At 31.6% G+C, this 17,017-nt stretch overlaps 3 protein-coding genes across 3 annotated transcripts in view; 1 reads left to right on the top strand and 2 right to left on the bottom strand.

Moving 5' to 3' along the window:
- The window catches only part of LOC119830937 (inositol polyphosphate 5-phosphatase K-like), a 17,072-nt gene extending 3,300 nt beyond the window's left edge, over positions 1-13,772 (bottom strand). Inside the window, exons 1-10 of the mRNA XM_038354128.1 lie at positions 13,585-13,772; positions 13,321-13,440; positions 12,850-13,075; positions 11,828-12,003; positions 9,165-9,410; positions 8,252-8,405; positions 2,877-3,080; positions 2,314-2,457; positions 347-539; positions 7-150 (exon numbers count right to left, since the gene is read on the bottom strand). Of these exons, the coding sequence (XP_038210056.1) occupies positions 7-150; positions 347-539; positions 2,314-2,457; positions 2,877-3,080; positions 8,252-8,405; positions 9,165-9,410; positions 11,828-12,003; positions 12,850-13,075; positions 13,321-13,440; positions 13,585-13,598 (1,621 nt within the window). The 5' untranslated portion in view covers positions 13,599-13,772. The remainder of the gene's footprint in view (positions 1-6; positions 151-346; positions 540-2,313; positions 2,458-2,876; positions 3,081-8,251; positions 8,406-9,164; positions 9,411-11,827; positions 12,004-12,849; positions 13,076-13,320; positions 13,441-13,584) is intronic.
- Positions 13,773-14,030: 258 nt separating this feature from the next.
- On the top strand, positions 14,031-16,283 carry LOC119830732 (geminin). Its single transcript, XM_038353850.1, has 5 exons — positions 14,031-14,160; positions 14,377-14,498; positions 14,698-14,835; positions 15,361-15,487; positions 15,698-16,283. The coding sequence occupies exons 2-5, from the start codon at positions 14,380-14,382 to the stop codon at positions 15,812-15,814; spliced, it is 501 nt and encodes a 166-aa protein (XP_038209778.1). The 5' UTR covers positions 14,031-14,160; positions 14,377-14,379; the 3' UTR covers positions 15,815-16,283.
- Positions 16,284-16,292: 9 nt separating this feature from the next.
- LOC119830731 overlaps positions 16,293-17,017 on the bottom strand; it is a 3,019-nt gene continuing 2,294 nt past the window's right edge. Inside the window, exon 4 of the mRNA XM_038353849.1 lies at positions 16,293-16,921. Within this exon, the coding sequence (XP_038209777.1) occupies positions 16,616-16,921 (306 nt within the window). The 3' untranslated portion in view covers positions 16,293-16,615. The remainder of the gene's footprint in view (positions 16,922-17,017) is intronic.

Raw genomic sequence — 17,017 nt, 5'->3', positions numbered from 1 at the left:
CGAGGCCGGTGAAGTCGGTGAACACGTCCGTATTGGCCGACATCGGCTTGCGGCCCGCGTTCGGCGATGTACTGCAGGACGCTTCGCTGCAAGGGTCCAGGGTGATCATTTTGTCCTCCTTACTGCTAACTTCGAACGGCTCCGATATACCTGTGGAGGGATTTGCTTGATTTAGTACTGGAAATTATTTAGCATGGAAATGTACAACAATATATAGATGTGTAACATATGTAAAAATGTCACATCATCTAAGGATAAATAATATTTTATAGAATTTTTGAAATAACTCTTTCTCTTGTGCTATTTATTTAAAATAACTATTTACATAAATACCAAATGATCTTACCCAAAACACTTCTGACATCATTATTTGGTTGACTGAAGTAAATTAGCCTGTAGAAGCCCGGGGTTCTGACGCCGCTACCGACTGGGAAACTGAGAGTAATGGTTCGCGGACCGGTCGCAGTTTCAGTTTGTGGTACACTCACTTTGGCAAGATATTCGTAAGCTATATAATCGTCTAGGTTGTGGAAGTCAGCCTGAAATGTGAACGATTCCAATTAGAATCCTTTAAATGGACGGAGAATGTTTCCGTTCCGAGTAAAGTGTTTTCCTGTCGATTTTATAATACATTGAATATGTTTCCTATTATATATCTTTTGTAATTCATGAGAAAAGTATGAGTAACATTACGCATTATTTCCTACTACATATTTTAAACGATAACTGATTCAGAACAATTGTAACTATACACTAAGAGCAATCCAAACTGTGGATTAAATATTTAAAGGGCCTACACGAGCAAAAACGTGTTTGATAATGCCTTTTAATATAAAATGTTTCACAACAGCAAAAAAAAGTCTTATATATATGATATATTATATAATGTTTCAGGTTATATTCTTATTTGATGGCAGTCATTTTGATATTTTTCAAATTATTCTTCAAGCAACAGAAATTTTATTAAAAATAGGGACTTCTTCTAGAACAATCGGTAGATATTAGAGAATCGTCCTTATTTAAGCCTGTTCTTATACCTGAGCGACGATATGTACGCATGTACGCACAACGAGAACGTTGATTCGTTAATTGTTTAAATGTATGCGTTAGTCGCTTTAGCTCTTAAGCGTTTTTAACACGCTTTTATTAGTTTCCCCTGTATGTTTGTATGTAACCTACTTCCTTAGGCTCGATATTGACCAACTTTAAACGGACAGTTTTAATTCAAACTTTGAGCATTAATCAACGATCGGTGGCCATACAATAATTTCATGAATTTACCTCATTATCCTGATTAGGATCGCCTGGGTTAAATAAATACCTTACGTTACCATGCATAAGAGTATTGGTTTTATCACTAAAGCGCGTTTTTAGTTCTTTTATGAACTACTAGCTGCGCCCCGCGGTTTCACCCGCGTAAGCCCGTATCCCGTACGAATATCGGGATAAAAAGGTGCCTATATGTTATTCCAGTTATTCAGCTATCTACGTACCAAATTTAATTGCAATCGGTTCAGTAGTTTTTGCGTGAAAGAACAACAAAAGCACACACATCCTTACAAACTTTCGCATTTATAATATTAGTAGGAAGTAGGATATTTGGTTCAGACTTTATTCAAATAAAATAAGCACTGAGTAACAAGAAAATATATAAAGCCCTGTCGCTCACGTACCAGCTTTCATGATAACATTACACTCATTATTTTACTTCGTCTGATAAATCTATCCACATCTTAATGGCTTTTAATTCTTATCATACAAGGCTTCAAAGTCGTGACCAACGAGCAAAAATTTAAAATCTGCTGCAATATTATGACGTGTCAATGCATTGAGTGTCTGCATATTTGCACAGTTGCACACTGAATTTATTTAGAGACGCTCCTTTCTGTTGTGTGTTATGTTTTTATGTGTTTAATGATATTTTTATGAATAATAAACGTTATAAGTATCGTAGTTTTTACTTAGTGTTCCATAAAATGCATAGTTTATGCGATAGAAAACGGTTCGCTTCGATCGCCCTGAGTTATTATATAAACATGAAACAATTTACTTCAAGTTAAAATTAGTTCTTCTAATTGATTTTCCGTCCCGGCAACCTATATTAACATAGAAAATTGCGCAGGAGGTACATTATAGAAAGAATATATACATTATAGATACGTAAAATAAAAAAAAATAAAAAAATATCCGGGTCTACATAAAAAAAAATGAAGTCAAGTGTTCAGATATTAATTAATCTGAACACTTGCATCATTCAGGTAATTTCCCCCAAGCAGGCACAAATGATACTATTCATTATCCACTAATACTCACATCATAGATACCGATCCAATCGTTGGGGTTTATCTCGACGTCGTGCGATAAAGTGCATTGCGTTCTGAAGTCTGCGTCACCGATGTACCAAATGCGCGAAATTGGCGCAAACTCCACCGTTTTCTCCGTATAATTGGCGAACGTCTAAAAAAATTATAAAATTTTCAAGTATATTTCAATAATTCCAACAGCTTGGTGCATTCACTACGTCCCACTGACATTCGAATGCAAATTGCAAATACAGAGGCAAAGAAACATTCGATAAAATCTAACCTTAGTAAGGTTACATAACATATTTAGAGAGACACTTATCAAGATTTGAATATAAAAACATCACCGTACAATTATTGCAGTTTTAAAATGCATAAACATTAATAATTATATATTAAAAATAAAATTGTGTGTGGACAAAACAGTTTTCAACGAATATATTTTCAAATTAAATACTTACATAGGCACCTATATATAAAGCTTATATACATAGCGTTAATATGAATTCACAATTAGTAGTTACAAAAAAAAACCAAAAAGTTCCCAACCAGAAGAAAACGTGGCAAGCTTACCTCATCCTCTTCAATTGTTTCAATTTCTGTATCACTAGAAATCATTTCAAAGTCCCCATCCCGTACTATAGAACTAGAGGCATCATTAATGGTTTCAGTGAAAGCTGACACCGCTTCGGGCATTACTAAAGCTGATCGCATGCGTACAGGCGCTGTTTTCTGCGGCTTTTGGGCTAACACGGTGCGTGGGAAAGGGTGGCGGATCTATCGTGCAAGGTTTACATATATAAGCATTGGTTATAGAACAAAAGAAAGATATATGATGTTAGTTTCAGCGGATTGTGGTAACTGCGACTTACAGGTTCAAACTTGTTACACCATTTCTTAGTTCTATTAATTATGTCTATATAAAGCATGCAAAATCGTTGTGCTTCAATCGTATTAATAAACGAGTAATGTTTCAACGTATGGTTACTTATAATTTGTTTTATTGGTCTTTCTTAATATATAGAATTAATTCTTGTCTTGCTCGGTTATTTAATGTTTTTTTTTTTATTATTATTATTTAATGTTTATTAAAAAGAGAACGTTTCAACGCAAAATATAACATTTATTCTTGTTAAGTGCTTGCTTATTAAATATTAAATAAAAAAGAACTTAAAATAATGCAAAACTGATAGCATCATAAGTATTAAAAAATGTTGTGATTTTAAAGAGAACTTTGTCTGTGATGGCATCTTATTCTCTTAACTCGTAAATACAAATCAGTAATGTTATATTAACTGTAAAAAATAGATGGATACTAGATAATGCTTGAGGTTAGTTTTACGAGACGATATTTTTACCGTAAACATTTTATGATTTTAAATAGTCTATGGAAAATAGTTAAGAGTTTTTTTCATATAAGTCTAAAATTTATTATGTTATGGATAAATGCTAAGCTGCTATTAATAAGCTGTCCAGGTAAAATATAAAATACCATATGCGAATAAAGAGTCAGCGATTCTCACGAACGATAATTACTGAGAGATAGTATAAGAATTAATCATAATGAACTATTTGACTGAATATTCTTTACTACCTTCGCCCCGGGTTTTCCCGTGAAAGAAAAAGCCTATAGCACTCAGAGATCACAGACACATCCAACGCATCAAATACACCTTCATCCTGCTTCAGATTTCAGCCTAATCCAAATAAATTTCAAACAAATTCGATGAAGTGTTTTTGCGTGAAAGCGTACCTAACAAACATACATCCATCAAACTTCCACGTTTTACATATTAGTATTATTTATTCATGCATACAAACATCTACATATTATGTATCTCAAATATCTATAGGATTCCTACTCTTGAGATAACTGATTTAATACGAAATGACATCCAAGCTTCTCTCCTAATCTTTTATCTAAATTCTATTGAAGTCGTTGAAACGCTTTTCATGTAAACAACGCAGTGCCTCAATATATATCTCGTAAACCATTTTGCTACATTAAATAAAGTATTCACAGTTGTGACGTCACCACAACATTATTATATGTTTGTTTTTTTACAATTCTCACAAAAATATCACAATAGATTGAGGTAAATTAATTTTGTGAAGTTCTCTATATTATTACTTATTTTATATTATATAATGTTTCATATTTTAATCAGTTAATAGTAAATATTTATACAAGGATAATAATTATAATTTACCGGTGATTTTAAACGAGCAACTGCGGAGTTTCTTGACGTTGTTGTTATTTTTTTATATTTAATAGACAGACGTTTGTCCGCTATCCTACCTGATGTTAAGCAGGGATGCGATCTGAGCGAATGGGCACGCCTGCCTAGGAGAAGCCTATCCACTCTGGACTTTAAGAGTTGTTTCTCAGTTTAAACTGCTTTCTGAACCGGTGGTAAATGCTAACAAGGATTTGACGATCCTAATGTGATTCAAGAAGACGTCGTCGTTGAGTAACAAGTTCAAAGAACAATTTCTGTTTATCTACGCATGTATTTCTAACGCTGCTGTAGTGGCTAAAGGTCAACCTCTTTTGATACTCATTATGAATAATCGAATTTAGAATAACGTAGGGCTAGTACGAAAATTATGATGTCGCGTTTAGATCATTATGAATTATAAGCATTTAGAAATTAAAGACTTTTTAACGGATTTTAAACGCGAATTGTTCATTATATCACTAAGACGACGTTTCGAACACTTTACAGCGAGCGTGGTCGTCGCTCTTTAATTTCTAAATGCATAATACTCGCGTAAAATCAAACACAAGGATTATAAGCATTTCTAGATTTTATAATGCTATCTATCACATTACAACAAAAGCAACTAGGCAACTCTATGACACTAATTTATGTATTCCGCTTTAATAATGAATGGCAGTTATTATAAGATATCCGCCCGCGGCTATGCCCGCGTAGTCGCAGGAAACTTAGACCCGGGGTTTTTCTAGCATGTTCCCGTTCCCGTGGGATTTCCGGGATAAAAACTACCCTATGTCCGTCTCCTGGGTCCAAGCTACCTCTGCACAAATTTTCAGCCAAATTGGTTAATCCGTTCTTCAGTTATAAATAGTGTAACTAACACCACTTTCTTTTATATATATAGATAGAAGATAGATTGACAGAACGATTTCATGGAACAAGCATGACAAAAATTAACGTGCGTAAATTATATACAAGATTTCTGTGTAAAATAGTAATAGCGCTCATGGGTTGTTTACAACAAACATTTTAAGCGTCACTTGCTCTTCTTTAAACATAATTTAAAACTTGTCTACCTACTTTAAAATGATCTCGGAATACTCGCCTACTCTGGTTTCGCTCATCTTGATACATAGTGTAAAAAGAAATCGCTTTCTCTGTCCGTAAGTCCGTATGTATGCTTAAATATTTAAATCCACGCAACGGATTTTGATGGTTATTTTTTTAAATAGAGAATGTGAAGAGGAAGGTTTATATGTATAATAACATCTATTAATTAACGCGTGCGAAGTCGAGGGCAAAAGCTAGTTTAACAAAAAAATAAAATATAATAGTTTAAAAAAACTATAAAACACGCTTTAACAAAAATCATATTTTGCAAATTGAAAACTGGAATAATTTTATCAAATTAGTGTATTGTCATCGGTCCTCAATAAATCTACAAAGTTTGAACGAAATCTGGCCGTTTAAAGTGGGTCAAAATCGCGCCCAAAGAAGTCAGTTACAAACAAACAAACATACAAACAAACAAACATACAAACAAACATACAGGTGAAGCTAATAAAAAGCGTGTAAAAAAGAATTTTGAACGTCAAGATACAATACAAGGGCTCAATTCTAAGCATTCAAAATATTTTTTTAAAAGCACATATAAATATTAGATTTAATATATAACATTGTTATGATCATTTTACACAGGAACCTACTAACGTGATAGGATAAATTGAGGTGAACTTATGAAAATACATCGATTAAATATTGTGAAGAGAAGAAAATGAGCTGCTTGGTTCTTTATTAACTCATATAGCAAAATACAAAGGGTTAAAAATGTTAAAGCAAGGATTTGAAATTTAGTGGCTAATAAAACTGTTGAAGCATTTATCGTACGTAGAACATTTCAACATTTTACTACCGTTACTATAGCAATGTCGTCGAGTTCAAGGGCACATAGCACATAAATTTATTACGTAAAACCTACACTTTTTATTCAATTTCTTGCAATACGAGCGTTAGAGATCATATTAATGGCATTACTGAAGCCTTTTTTAATAGTTGTGTAAGCCTTACACGATGCATCAACTACGATAAAAGGTGCGGCACTGTAACTGTTTATATAATACTTTAAAACACCTAAATTGTCTCACTTGCTCTTATACAGAGTTTACGTTAGGAATTTATTACTCCTGGCTATCTTAATCAGGATAATAAGATCAATTCATGGATTTCATTTTAATGAAATGCAGCCCGTAACTTCTCGGCTAGCGCCCTCACCCTGCATATCCTCGTAATATTATAAACGTAAAAGTTTGAGTGTACATGGGTTAATGTTTGTTACTTTGTTACTTTCACACGCAATAACCATAGAACGGATTTTGATGATAACTAGCAGTGAGATAGCTTATGTACCAGAATAACGATATAAATAGGTACTTGCTTTTGCCTGCGTGCGGCTAGTGGTAAATTATTTATTTATCTTCCAATTCGTATTATCATTACTAAAATAAACCAGCATTTAACGTTATTGATATTCATTTCGCTTTTCTTTTATAATGTTAAAACACACAATCAAATATTAAATACAATTATTTTAAAGCAAATATCTAAACCGCTTTCAAACGATCAAAAGTAGGCCAAATTTAAATGGGACCACTAAGGGAGACGTATCGCCTAAATTACTAAACGATTTAAATGAAATTCGGTACACAGATAGTGTGAAATTCGAGAATGAACATAGGATAGTCTCTATCCTGAGCATCACACGAAAACGGGAACTATGCGTGGAAACAAATGGACTGACTGTTTTATAAAAGCGAAGCCGCTTGCGGAAAGCTATTTATTGGTATAGGCAAATTGTGTTTTTCTAAAGTTACTCATTGTATTGCGATAAACATGTCTTTTATACATAATAAAGTTCATCAAAACAGATGCAGCTTTCTTGTGAATTAATAACTCGTTATCATTTTTTTTTAATATTAACGTTAAAACATTAAGCAAAGCAAATACTTTGGGTATATGCTAAAATGACTTTAACATTAATAATTTTATCTTATCTACACAAATAAGTCACCAACGTCCCTGGACACGCTCCAGACCAGTCGAGTTTCTACAATGGGGCCAAATAACATCAACTTCCTATCCAACATAAAAAGGATTACGCCAATCGGTTGAAAACCCACGAAATTATCGAGTAACAGAACTATGAAAATGCAGTCGAATTGGGAAGCTTCTAGAAACTAAAAAGAAATTTCGTATCTTCTTATACATATAAGTATTATGGGTATGCTATTATGGTCGTGCTTAAAACTAGTTAAGATTATATCTTATCTTTTTCTTATATTTCATGCAAATTATATAAGTAGATGATAAAGAAACATTTCTCGTTTAATAACGTATGTTAAATATTCATGATCCCATTTATTTCAATGTAATAAATACAATTTAAACGACTTCCCAACACTTAGAAGTCATATATAAACTGAATCTAGTGTTAGTAAGTATATCTACATATGGATATTTAATGTATTTTTAAAATTAAATAGAGGCGTGACCGAGTTTCAAGCAAGGATTAAAAAAAAATCTCTCATTACATTTCGTTCTAAATTATAAAAAAAAAATCGCATGCATTTCTTTTCATTAAAATATTACTAAAGTTTGCAAATGTAACGAAATAAGCAATTAAAATAAACATCGTACCGTGCACTTATATTTTGAAGAGATAATTTCACTCACCTTGATGTTAAATTGTGCAACCACTGGCTTGTGGTCACTGACCATATAATGAGGTATGTGATTATAAGATATCAAATCCGCTCTCAGCGTTATGTTCTCGTAATTATTTGCTATCACCTTGTACAATACTCTGTCCGTCCATGAAGGTTTTCTCCTAAAGTGAGTAGTTATATGAAGTTTTTAATTACGTCTAGGTAATATTTTATTAAAATAATAGAAATAAGATGTTTTATATAATGTATGTTTGCCAATAGCAGAAACGCAACGTAATATTTTGTTCAAACGTTTTTAATTTTAAAACTTTCGAGTATATTTTTGTATGACCTACGAAAACTTGACTTACGTTACTTTCTACGAGCCAAATAATAAATTGCCAAGGTGAAGTATCTTTCCACAACCATCAAAACTCTGACCAACAGGGTTATTTCATACACCCATTTATATTTATAAAAATGTACACTTAGTCCTTACATTTTTTACCAATTCACCTGTTAATTGTTTCTTTAAAAAGAATCAATAAAGACAAAGACATTTCCCAATGCCAATTATATTTCATTTATTATAACATGAACAAAAGTTTTCTTAACGAAAATATAATCAGCAAGGTCGGATGTCACACTAATGATATGCGACAAACCTAGGATGCTTTGTGCGTAAGAATTATGTAATTGTTAAATTTTTTTTTGTCGTTCTTGTAGGTATTTTCAAGTGATTCTTGCAATACCCAAATGAGACATTACTACATAATAACATTTAAACATGAAGGAGTCATACGGGGGAAATGTCATTTTGACAGCATTGCCATAAATGTACTGTTAAAGTGACATTCAAATACGTGGAATACTGAATGTACCAACAACAAATATGTTTAAAGACTTCTAGACAATGTATTTAATGCTCTTTTCTTACTTACTTGATGTCATAGTCGTCTGTGCCCAACAAGAACTTATAAGTTGGCGGGAATCGTATCTCAGGCTCCGAGAACTCGGAGAACGCTTCACCGCTATCCATCACCGCCAACAATTGGTCATGTTTCAATAGCGACGTATACTTGTCCTTCTCAACTTTCTGCAAGGTCGCGACAATTTCTTGCGATGAGGGACTGCTGCCAGTCGGATGGTCGGTGCGGAAGTTTAAGTCACCTATCCAAAAAACGTAGCTGAAATGAGTGACAGTTTTAGATTTTGCACTTGGAATTTGGATAGAAACGTAGCTATATTAATAGGAACTGTGATAATGTCAATATTTTTTTTAATCATATACGATTGATATACATCTAGGTATACAAATATTATTTAAAAGAGATACTATAAAGATTCCCATTTTTTAGTTAAGAATTAACTCGAAAACTCTTACACCGATTTTAAAAATCTATCACCTTTAGAAATTTACACCTCCTTTACGAACATGAACAGTACGTCTGCATTTTAATTATGTTTATATAGAAATATATTTTACTTGCAATCTGTAAAACTATTCACTTGTTCGGGACAATCTTCATCAATATATAGCCTATTGGACATTATTCTGATCATTATTTTTAACAAAAGACTGTCAACACAAAAGCAAGCATCTGATGCTGATGATTCAGCCCATATATGTTCCCACTGCTGGGACACAGGCCTCCTATGAGGGTTCAGGCCATCATCCACCACGCTGGCCAAGTGCGGGTTGGTAGATGTCACATGTCGTCGAACTTTTAATTCTTGGACATGCCGGTTTCCTCATGATGTTTTCCTTCACCGTTTTGAGCAGTGATGATGTTACACATGCGCAGATAAATTGAAAAAATCAATTTATTTCCTGCACTCTCGCCCGGTCTCGAACCCCGAATTGTCGATTTTAAGTCCGAGGTCCTCACCACTGAGCCACCATGCCACTAATTTATACAAATTAGTAATTACACATTGCTTTAAATGCACTCTGTTATCTAACTACTACAAAATTCAACCGTTTCGTAAAATCTTACGAATAACGAAATCATTATTATGTAAAATCGCAACAAAAAAAAAAATCCAATTGCAATGTAAAGAGGCAGTCACTTGCCTTTTCAAGCCTTATCAAGAAACCAAGATGACATGCCTACATAGAATAACTACGGAAATAAAAAAAAAATTACTTCGTCCTTGACGGGACCTATTAAATTATTTATGTGCTTGTATAAAACACGCCTACTACCTTGGACACTTATTATAGATCGGAGTGATAATGAAACCACGTCAACCCACTTGATAATAGCTGACTGATAACATTTTATATTTGTTGAAGATATGCATGTGTATTTAAAATATATTTTGATATTTATGTTTGTTTAAGTCCATTTCTTGAAAATTATGCTTATAGTTAAAGCTGTTATTATTATTTTATTCAGAAATATGAATATAATGTAAATATCTGTTTGGTTAATACGTAATCTCAGAAACGGTTGTTCCGATTTTGTCGGAATTTCCGCAGGCAGATAGTAAATGTTATTTGGTGTAACTTAAAAACTACTTTCATTTTGGAAAAAGGGTTAGTGAGTGTTATACTTTAATAATCTTCTATCTGCGTGGACTCTTAATTAAACTCAATTTAGTACTTTATATGAGAAACCCACGCCCTAATTAGTAACAATAAAAAATTGTCACACTATACTAGTAATTTCAGTCATTTTCAATTGATAATAAACTGGGTTAAATCAATCCCATTAACCTTATAATTGGCTAGGGCTCTTCAATTATAAATTTAATAAATACTATAACTATAAATAGAATTATAATCATTAAACATAATTTAAATATGAGTTAGCACAGTTAAAACTGACGATGTAACTTGCATAAAAAATATCGGAATTTGAAAGTTCTATCACTACATAGTCTACCGAGAGCAAAGTCGATTCCTTCGTCTGTATGTATGTATGCTTAAAGCTTGAAAACTACATAACGGTTTTCAACTTCCAAAAGGAAGGTTTATATGTATAATAACATCTGTTGATAACTCCGAATTTGACGCGTGTGTAGCCGCGGATAAAAGCACACACAGTATTGTGATGTAAATATATATTTATATGTATATAAAACAGTTGATAGAATTGCATTCTTCATTTCAGTTTAAGGCTATTAATTTCTAAATTTATTGATATATACTGCATGACTATCTCATCATTTAATCCATCTTTTTTTTTTCATTTATCATTTCATGAACTGATACTAGAAATACAACAGTCATATTATGATAAAATATGTCTACAAATTTCAATTAATAAGCTTATGATGAAGAAATCAATTATATAAACCTCTTTCATGTATGTTCAATGTAAAAGAAAGTATTTAATAGGGTTTTTTATAAATATTCAACAGTTCTTTCCGAAGTTTCACTTATAGTACATATATAGCCTACAAAGCCATTAGCACTTGGGATTAAGTACATATTAAACAGTGAAAGAATATTGAAATCGGTATAGTGGTCCCTCAGTTTAGAGTGTTCAAACAAACTGTTCAGCTTTATATTATTCATATGCTTAAGAATCTACAAATCTTAAATTTATGATGTAAAAGTGAAAATATGCAATAATAATTAAAAGTCCTAAATACTCACTCATGGTATAATATATTTGAAGTTTCTGTGAGGTGGTAGGAATGATCTTTGATTATAGTATTGTAATCTGCAATCCTGTCTGCTAACAAGTGCTCATGTGCTGTGAGATGACAGTTCACAAGGCACACTGAACACCCATATATATTGAACCTTACACTAACCGCTCCTTTGTTACCCTGAAAACATTCTTAAATTGTAACCAACAGCCACCCCTGACGATGGTTCCAGGTTTTAATTTTATTTGTTTCCATTCATTTTGTATATTCATACAGCATGTAATGAAGGCAATCTATAAGCAACACAACAAATGTATTTTTAATTTGAATAACTCCTTCATGTTAAAAGAAAATGTCAGAAACGCTGACTTCAAATAATACTGTACAATGCATATTGTAGTATTATATATATATTACAACATTGCATTTTAATTCAGAGGTCATTTAAAGAAGTCACAGAACACATTTTAGGATTTTTGTAAACATTCACTATTATCATAAATTTTATTTAATTTTAACAGTAACAGTCTACCATACAACTATATGATTTTATTGTTATTTTATTTGTGTTAGATTTATTTCTGCTTTTATGCATAACTAGCTGCGCCACGCGAATTCACTCGCCTGAGTCCGTATCCCGTACGAATATCGGGATAAAAAGTTGTCTATCTATATGTTATTCCAGTTGTCCAGCTGTCTATGTACCAAATAACATTGCAATCGGTTGAGTAGTTTTTTCGTGAATGAGCAACAAACGCACACACATCTTTACTTTCGCATTTATAATATTAGTAGTATAGTAGGAGGTAGGATAGGATTGTATTTTAATTCTCATTAATCTTGTAATCAATGCAGAATTTTACAAAATGCAAGATAAGTTTTTCATGTTCCAGCAATAAATATAAGGCCCTAATATTGTAAATTATGCCAAATAAACATTATATATGCCAGTACTGGTATCAACTGATATTTTGCCTGAGAATTACAACATAATTAAATTACTTGTTTATAAAATAATACACATACCCATAAACCACCCAGTCCAGTTTTTGTGTATTGTGCCTCAATATCTCTAAGATGGGTGACATGTTTCATTTGAGTATACACTAGTAAAATGATTCCTTGCAAACGGATACTCTTTGCGATGATAAAGCCCTGTCTACACAGGATTTTGTTGAATGTTGATGTCCATTGGTCAGTGAAGAGACTGTCCATGAGCATGTTCTGAGGTTGTGACTTTACTTCTTGTAAACTAAAACATAGTTCATTTAATAATAACGGAAATTTTATGACAATTACTAATTATCGTTGCATTGAAAAATGGATACAGTGGTTAATAGCACCAATGTTCAGTTACATTGTAATTGGGCCCATAGCATAGGAAGAACACTTACTCACAATGAAGCATAACTTTAATTTCCACACTAAATTCAAACATAATTCTTGACATTGAAATACACAATCATACCACACTTAATGAATAAGAATAGTACATACCCAATTACATAAAAGTCGGGTAACTGTTTGTTTTTATTAAATTGAGATGGAAAATCCAACAGTGAATTAAGATCTTGACCTGGAGACCTAGTTGCCACATTCCATGTCACAAAGTAAAACCTGTATTTGACATAATATTAATAAAATTAATAACATTTATTAACGAAGTATGTAAACTTATAATATATCATGGCAAATTCATTTGCTCAATATTCTTCTATCATTATTATCTTATTGTTTACCTAATAAATAACATTTACGAACCTTAAAGTATCCATTTTTTACACTTAACTTTAACAATAACACGCACTATTCAATAGAATCCAAAATCTTTTTCAAAGGTTTATCACTAGATAAGATAATTATTGATATCAAAAAACACATTTAGCATCATCTCAAGTACGAAACGAAACGACAATCGTAGACAAAAATTTGTCCAAAACTGACAATTACAGGACAAGAGGCAAGAGCAAAATGTATAAAAACTATTGACGTACGTACGGATAAGTATTGCCATACTATCATTTATAATTATAAAAAAACAGAAATTAAAACAAAATGGATATTTTGTAACAGAACAAGTGTGAAATAAATACGTGCGTAGTAAGTAGTAGTACATAGTAAATGGAAGAGCTCCATCAAGAAATATGAATGGGAAGCTTTTATTTCTTCTTTATTCTTTTGTTGGGTAGCAAATTGTTTTTAATATGTCATTGTGACACACGATGCGCGGGAATTAAATAACCTAAAATCTGACAATTAACTGTTATCGCTATATTGTTCGAGTGACAATTCTAAACAAATATAAAATTAGGGTAAATTTAACTTCTAAAACGTAACGTAAGTGTATATAAAAATCATTTTCCAATCTATTGAATTATTAAACTCTTATCGGATAGTCGCCAAATCTTTCTTGACCATATATGATGTACTTATCTAAACTAAGAACCATAATTTAATGCCGCCGCTATTTCGAGACCACGAAAACCCGATAAGACTTTTTAAGTTTGTGTTGGTGTAGTAATAAATAATAAATTACATATTCTGTTACTTCAGAAAATGCCGAGAACCACACGAAGGTCGCTTAAAACTTTGCAGCACACTTCTACGGATAGAGAAAACTTAGTGGGTAGACCATCGAAAAGTTTAAAACATCAACTGAGTCAAGAGTCTCTAGTGTAAGTACTCAAGTTAGTATAGGTATAAGAGTGAAAATATTCATTATATTACATTTAAATAGATTTTGTAACACATTCAATAACACCTAAAAGTATTTGATCGTATGTAATGTATGTTTTCTGTTCATTACATTTTTTTAAAGTACCTTCAAAAATAGAATTAATATAATATTAAGACTTTTAATTATTATTTTTTCAGAGATGTTGAGGTGAAAAGGAAGAACTTGTCAACCAAAGAAGTGCAAGTCAATCTTGAAAATAAAGTTACAGCAGATGATCTTACAAACCCAGAAGGTGCTTCTGAGAAGTATTGGCAAATTTTAGCTGAGAAACGTCAGTAAGTACTTGATGAAAACTGTTTTAAAAATATTTTCTATTTTATTTTATACTCTTAAGTTTTATAACTAATCATACACTATTGAATTTGGATGTTAGTAGGTTTAGTATCAATTAAATTAAAACATTTACTTATTTTACTGTTGAAACTTTGTCATTCGACAATCAGTAATATTCACTTCCAATTTTGCATATTAATTTTCTTTAAGAATATTGTGCTCATATATTGCAGTTATGTATTATGCCGAGAATCAACTTTTACGAACATCTGTTAAATGCATTTCGTTTACAATTATATGGTGACATATACAACTAGCTAGTAGTCCATGGCTTCACTTCTAGTCCATGTTGTCTAAACATTACAAATTGTATACTAGAACCTTTCAAAGACCATGCTATCCATTATTGAAAACAGAATGAAAATTAATGCACATGTCTTTGAGTTCATCAGTAACAGTGATGGATGTGGTTTAATAAAGTGCAATGATATTATGAACTAATGTGTATAATGTCTATTGTCATTAAGGCAAGCTCTACAAGAGTCTTTAGATGAAAATGAGAAGCTCCGTAAAATAATAGAAGACTTAAAAGAGGAAAACGCTCAATACAAGCAAATGTTAGAAGAAGCCAATAGCTTTGTGGAAGTCATTAAGGTAAATAACTAAAGGAAATATTTGATGATATTATATTAGTAATTGTTTGATTTAAGAATATAAATCAAATAATGCTCATTTAACTGATTAATGCAAATTAAATTTAAATAAAATTGTTTTGTTTCTGATAATTCATGTTGCATATAATAATATTGACCATAAGTGTTATATTGCTACAATTCATACAATGTTTCATCATTTCATTTACAGGAGGAACTTGCAAATAACAGTAATAATGACACTGGAATTGATGTTAACGATATCAGCACAGCTGATGAAACAACTGAAGAGAACCAAGACCCTGAAGAATGTACCAAGACTGAATAATGTTTAAATTGAAACAATATATCACACAATAATTAGAGTTAATATATTTTAAGATATGTGTAATCTTTTAGTTTCTTAACACTAAACTTTTTGTACCTGTTGCTTTCAATATAGTTCTAGTTTCTAGCTAACAATTTAAATTGTTATAGTAAATTTAACTCAGGCCTTAGCTTTTACTACCATTATTGCTGGTTACTGTTTTGTGTTTTATCAAAATACTTTCCTCTCTCATGATATTTAATTGTATTTTACTAAGCTTGCTTGTCATTTAATAATAAAGCTTTAAAGTATTACACAGAGTTGGAAAGTTAAGTGGAATGTAGAGAGCCTTAATTGGGTTTTATTTGATGAACTTGCTAATATAATTGCTTCACTTCTTTAGCCAAGTGAAACTAATTAAGTAGCTTTTATAATTGACCTTAACATATCACTGGTTAGGATCTTTTTTTTTCAAATAAAGTAATAAAACTACAGTATCTTTTATTGCTGCCACATTTATTTTAAGATAAAATTAGTAATGACTATACATGTTTTTTGGAAGACATTGTTCACACATTAAAAGTATAACGAATATTTTATTAAAAATTATAACAGCTAAAGCATAATTCGGCTGTGGAAAAAAATGTGGCTAAATAAGTAAAGATATAGTTTGGGTTACATGGATATTTTGGATTTGGCAACACAAAATGATAAGTAATCTTTATTATGCATTGTTGACTAAACAGCAACATAATAGACATTTTAAAGATGTAAGACATCTGTATGAAAAGTATTAGAAGGTATCCCAAATAGTGTGAAAAACTATGCAAAATCTTTCTTCAAAAATGCTTTAAAATATTCATCAAAATTTGTTTCATATGTCCAAGGCAATAAATCTGGATACATAGATATATCTCTTAAAACATCAACATTAGCATTTTGAGGCAATACACTTCTAACTTTTTCATTAAGGCACCCAGTTGCATGTATATAATAATTAATAATTAAATTGTATATAAAATTAACATATTTGAAATCCAGATTGTCATTTGTGCTTGCAGCTTCTGGTGTGTGGGATTTTATTCTATTTAAATATCCAGTTGTTATTATAGGTACTATAAATTGGGCCTGAAAAAATAAAGAATTTTAAATTGTAATTGTTTTCTGATATACTTATAATGAACTAGCTGCGCCCCGCGGTTTCACCCGCGTAGCTCCGTATCC

This window comes from Zerene cesonia, chromosome 12, assembly GCF_012273895.1.
Source record: "Zerene cesonia ecotype Mississippi chromosome 12, Zerene_cesonia_1.1, whole genome shotgun sequence".
In the NCBI taxonomy this organism is placed as follows: Eukaryota; Metazoa; Arthropoda; class Insecta; order Lepidoptera; family Pieridae; genus Zerene; species Zerene cesonia.
Note: the sequence above shows the minus strand (reverse complement) of the source record. Positions and strands in the feature narration are given on the sequence as shown.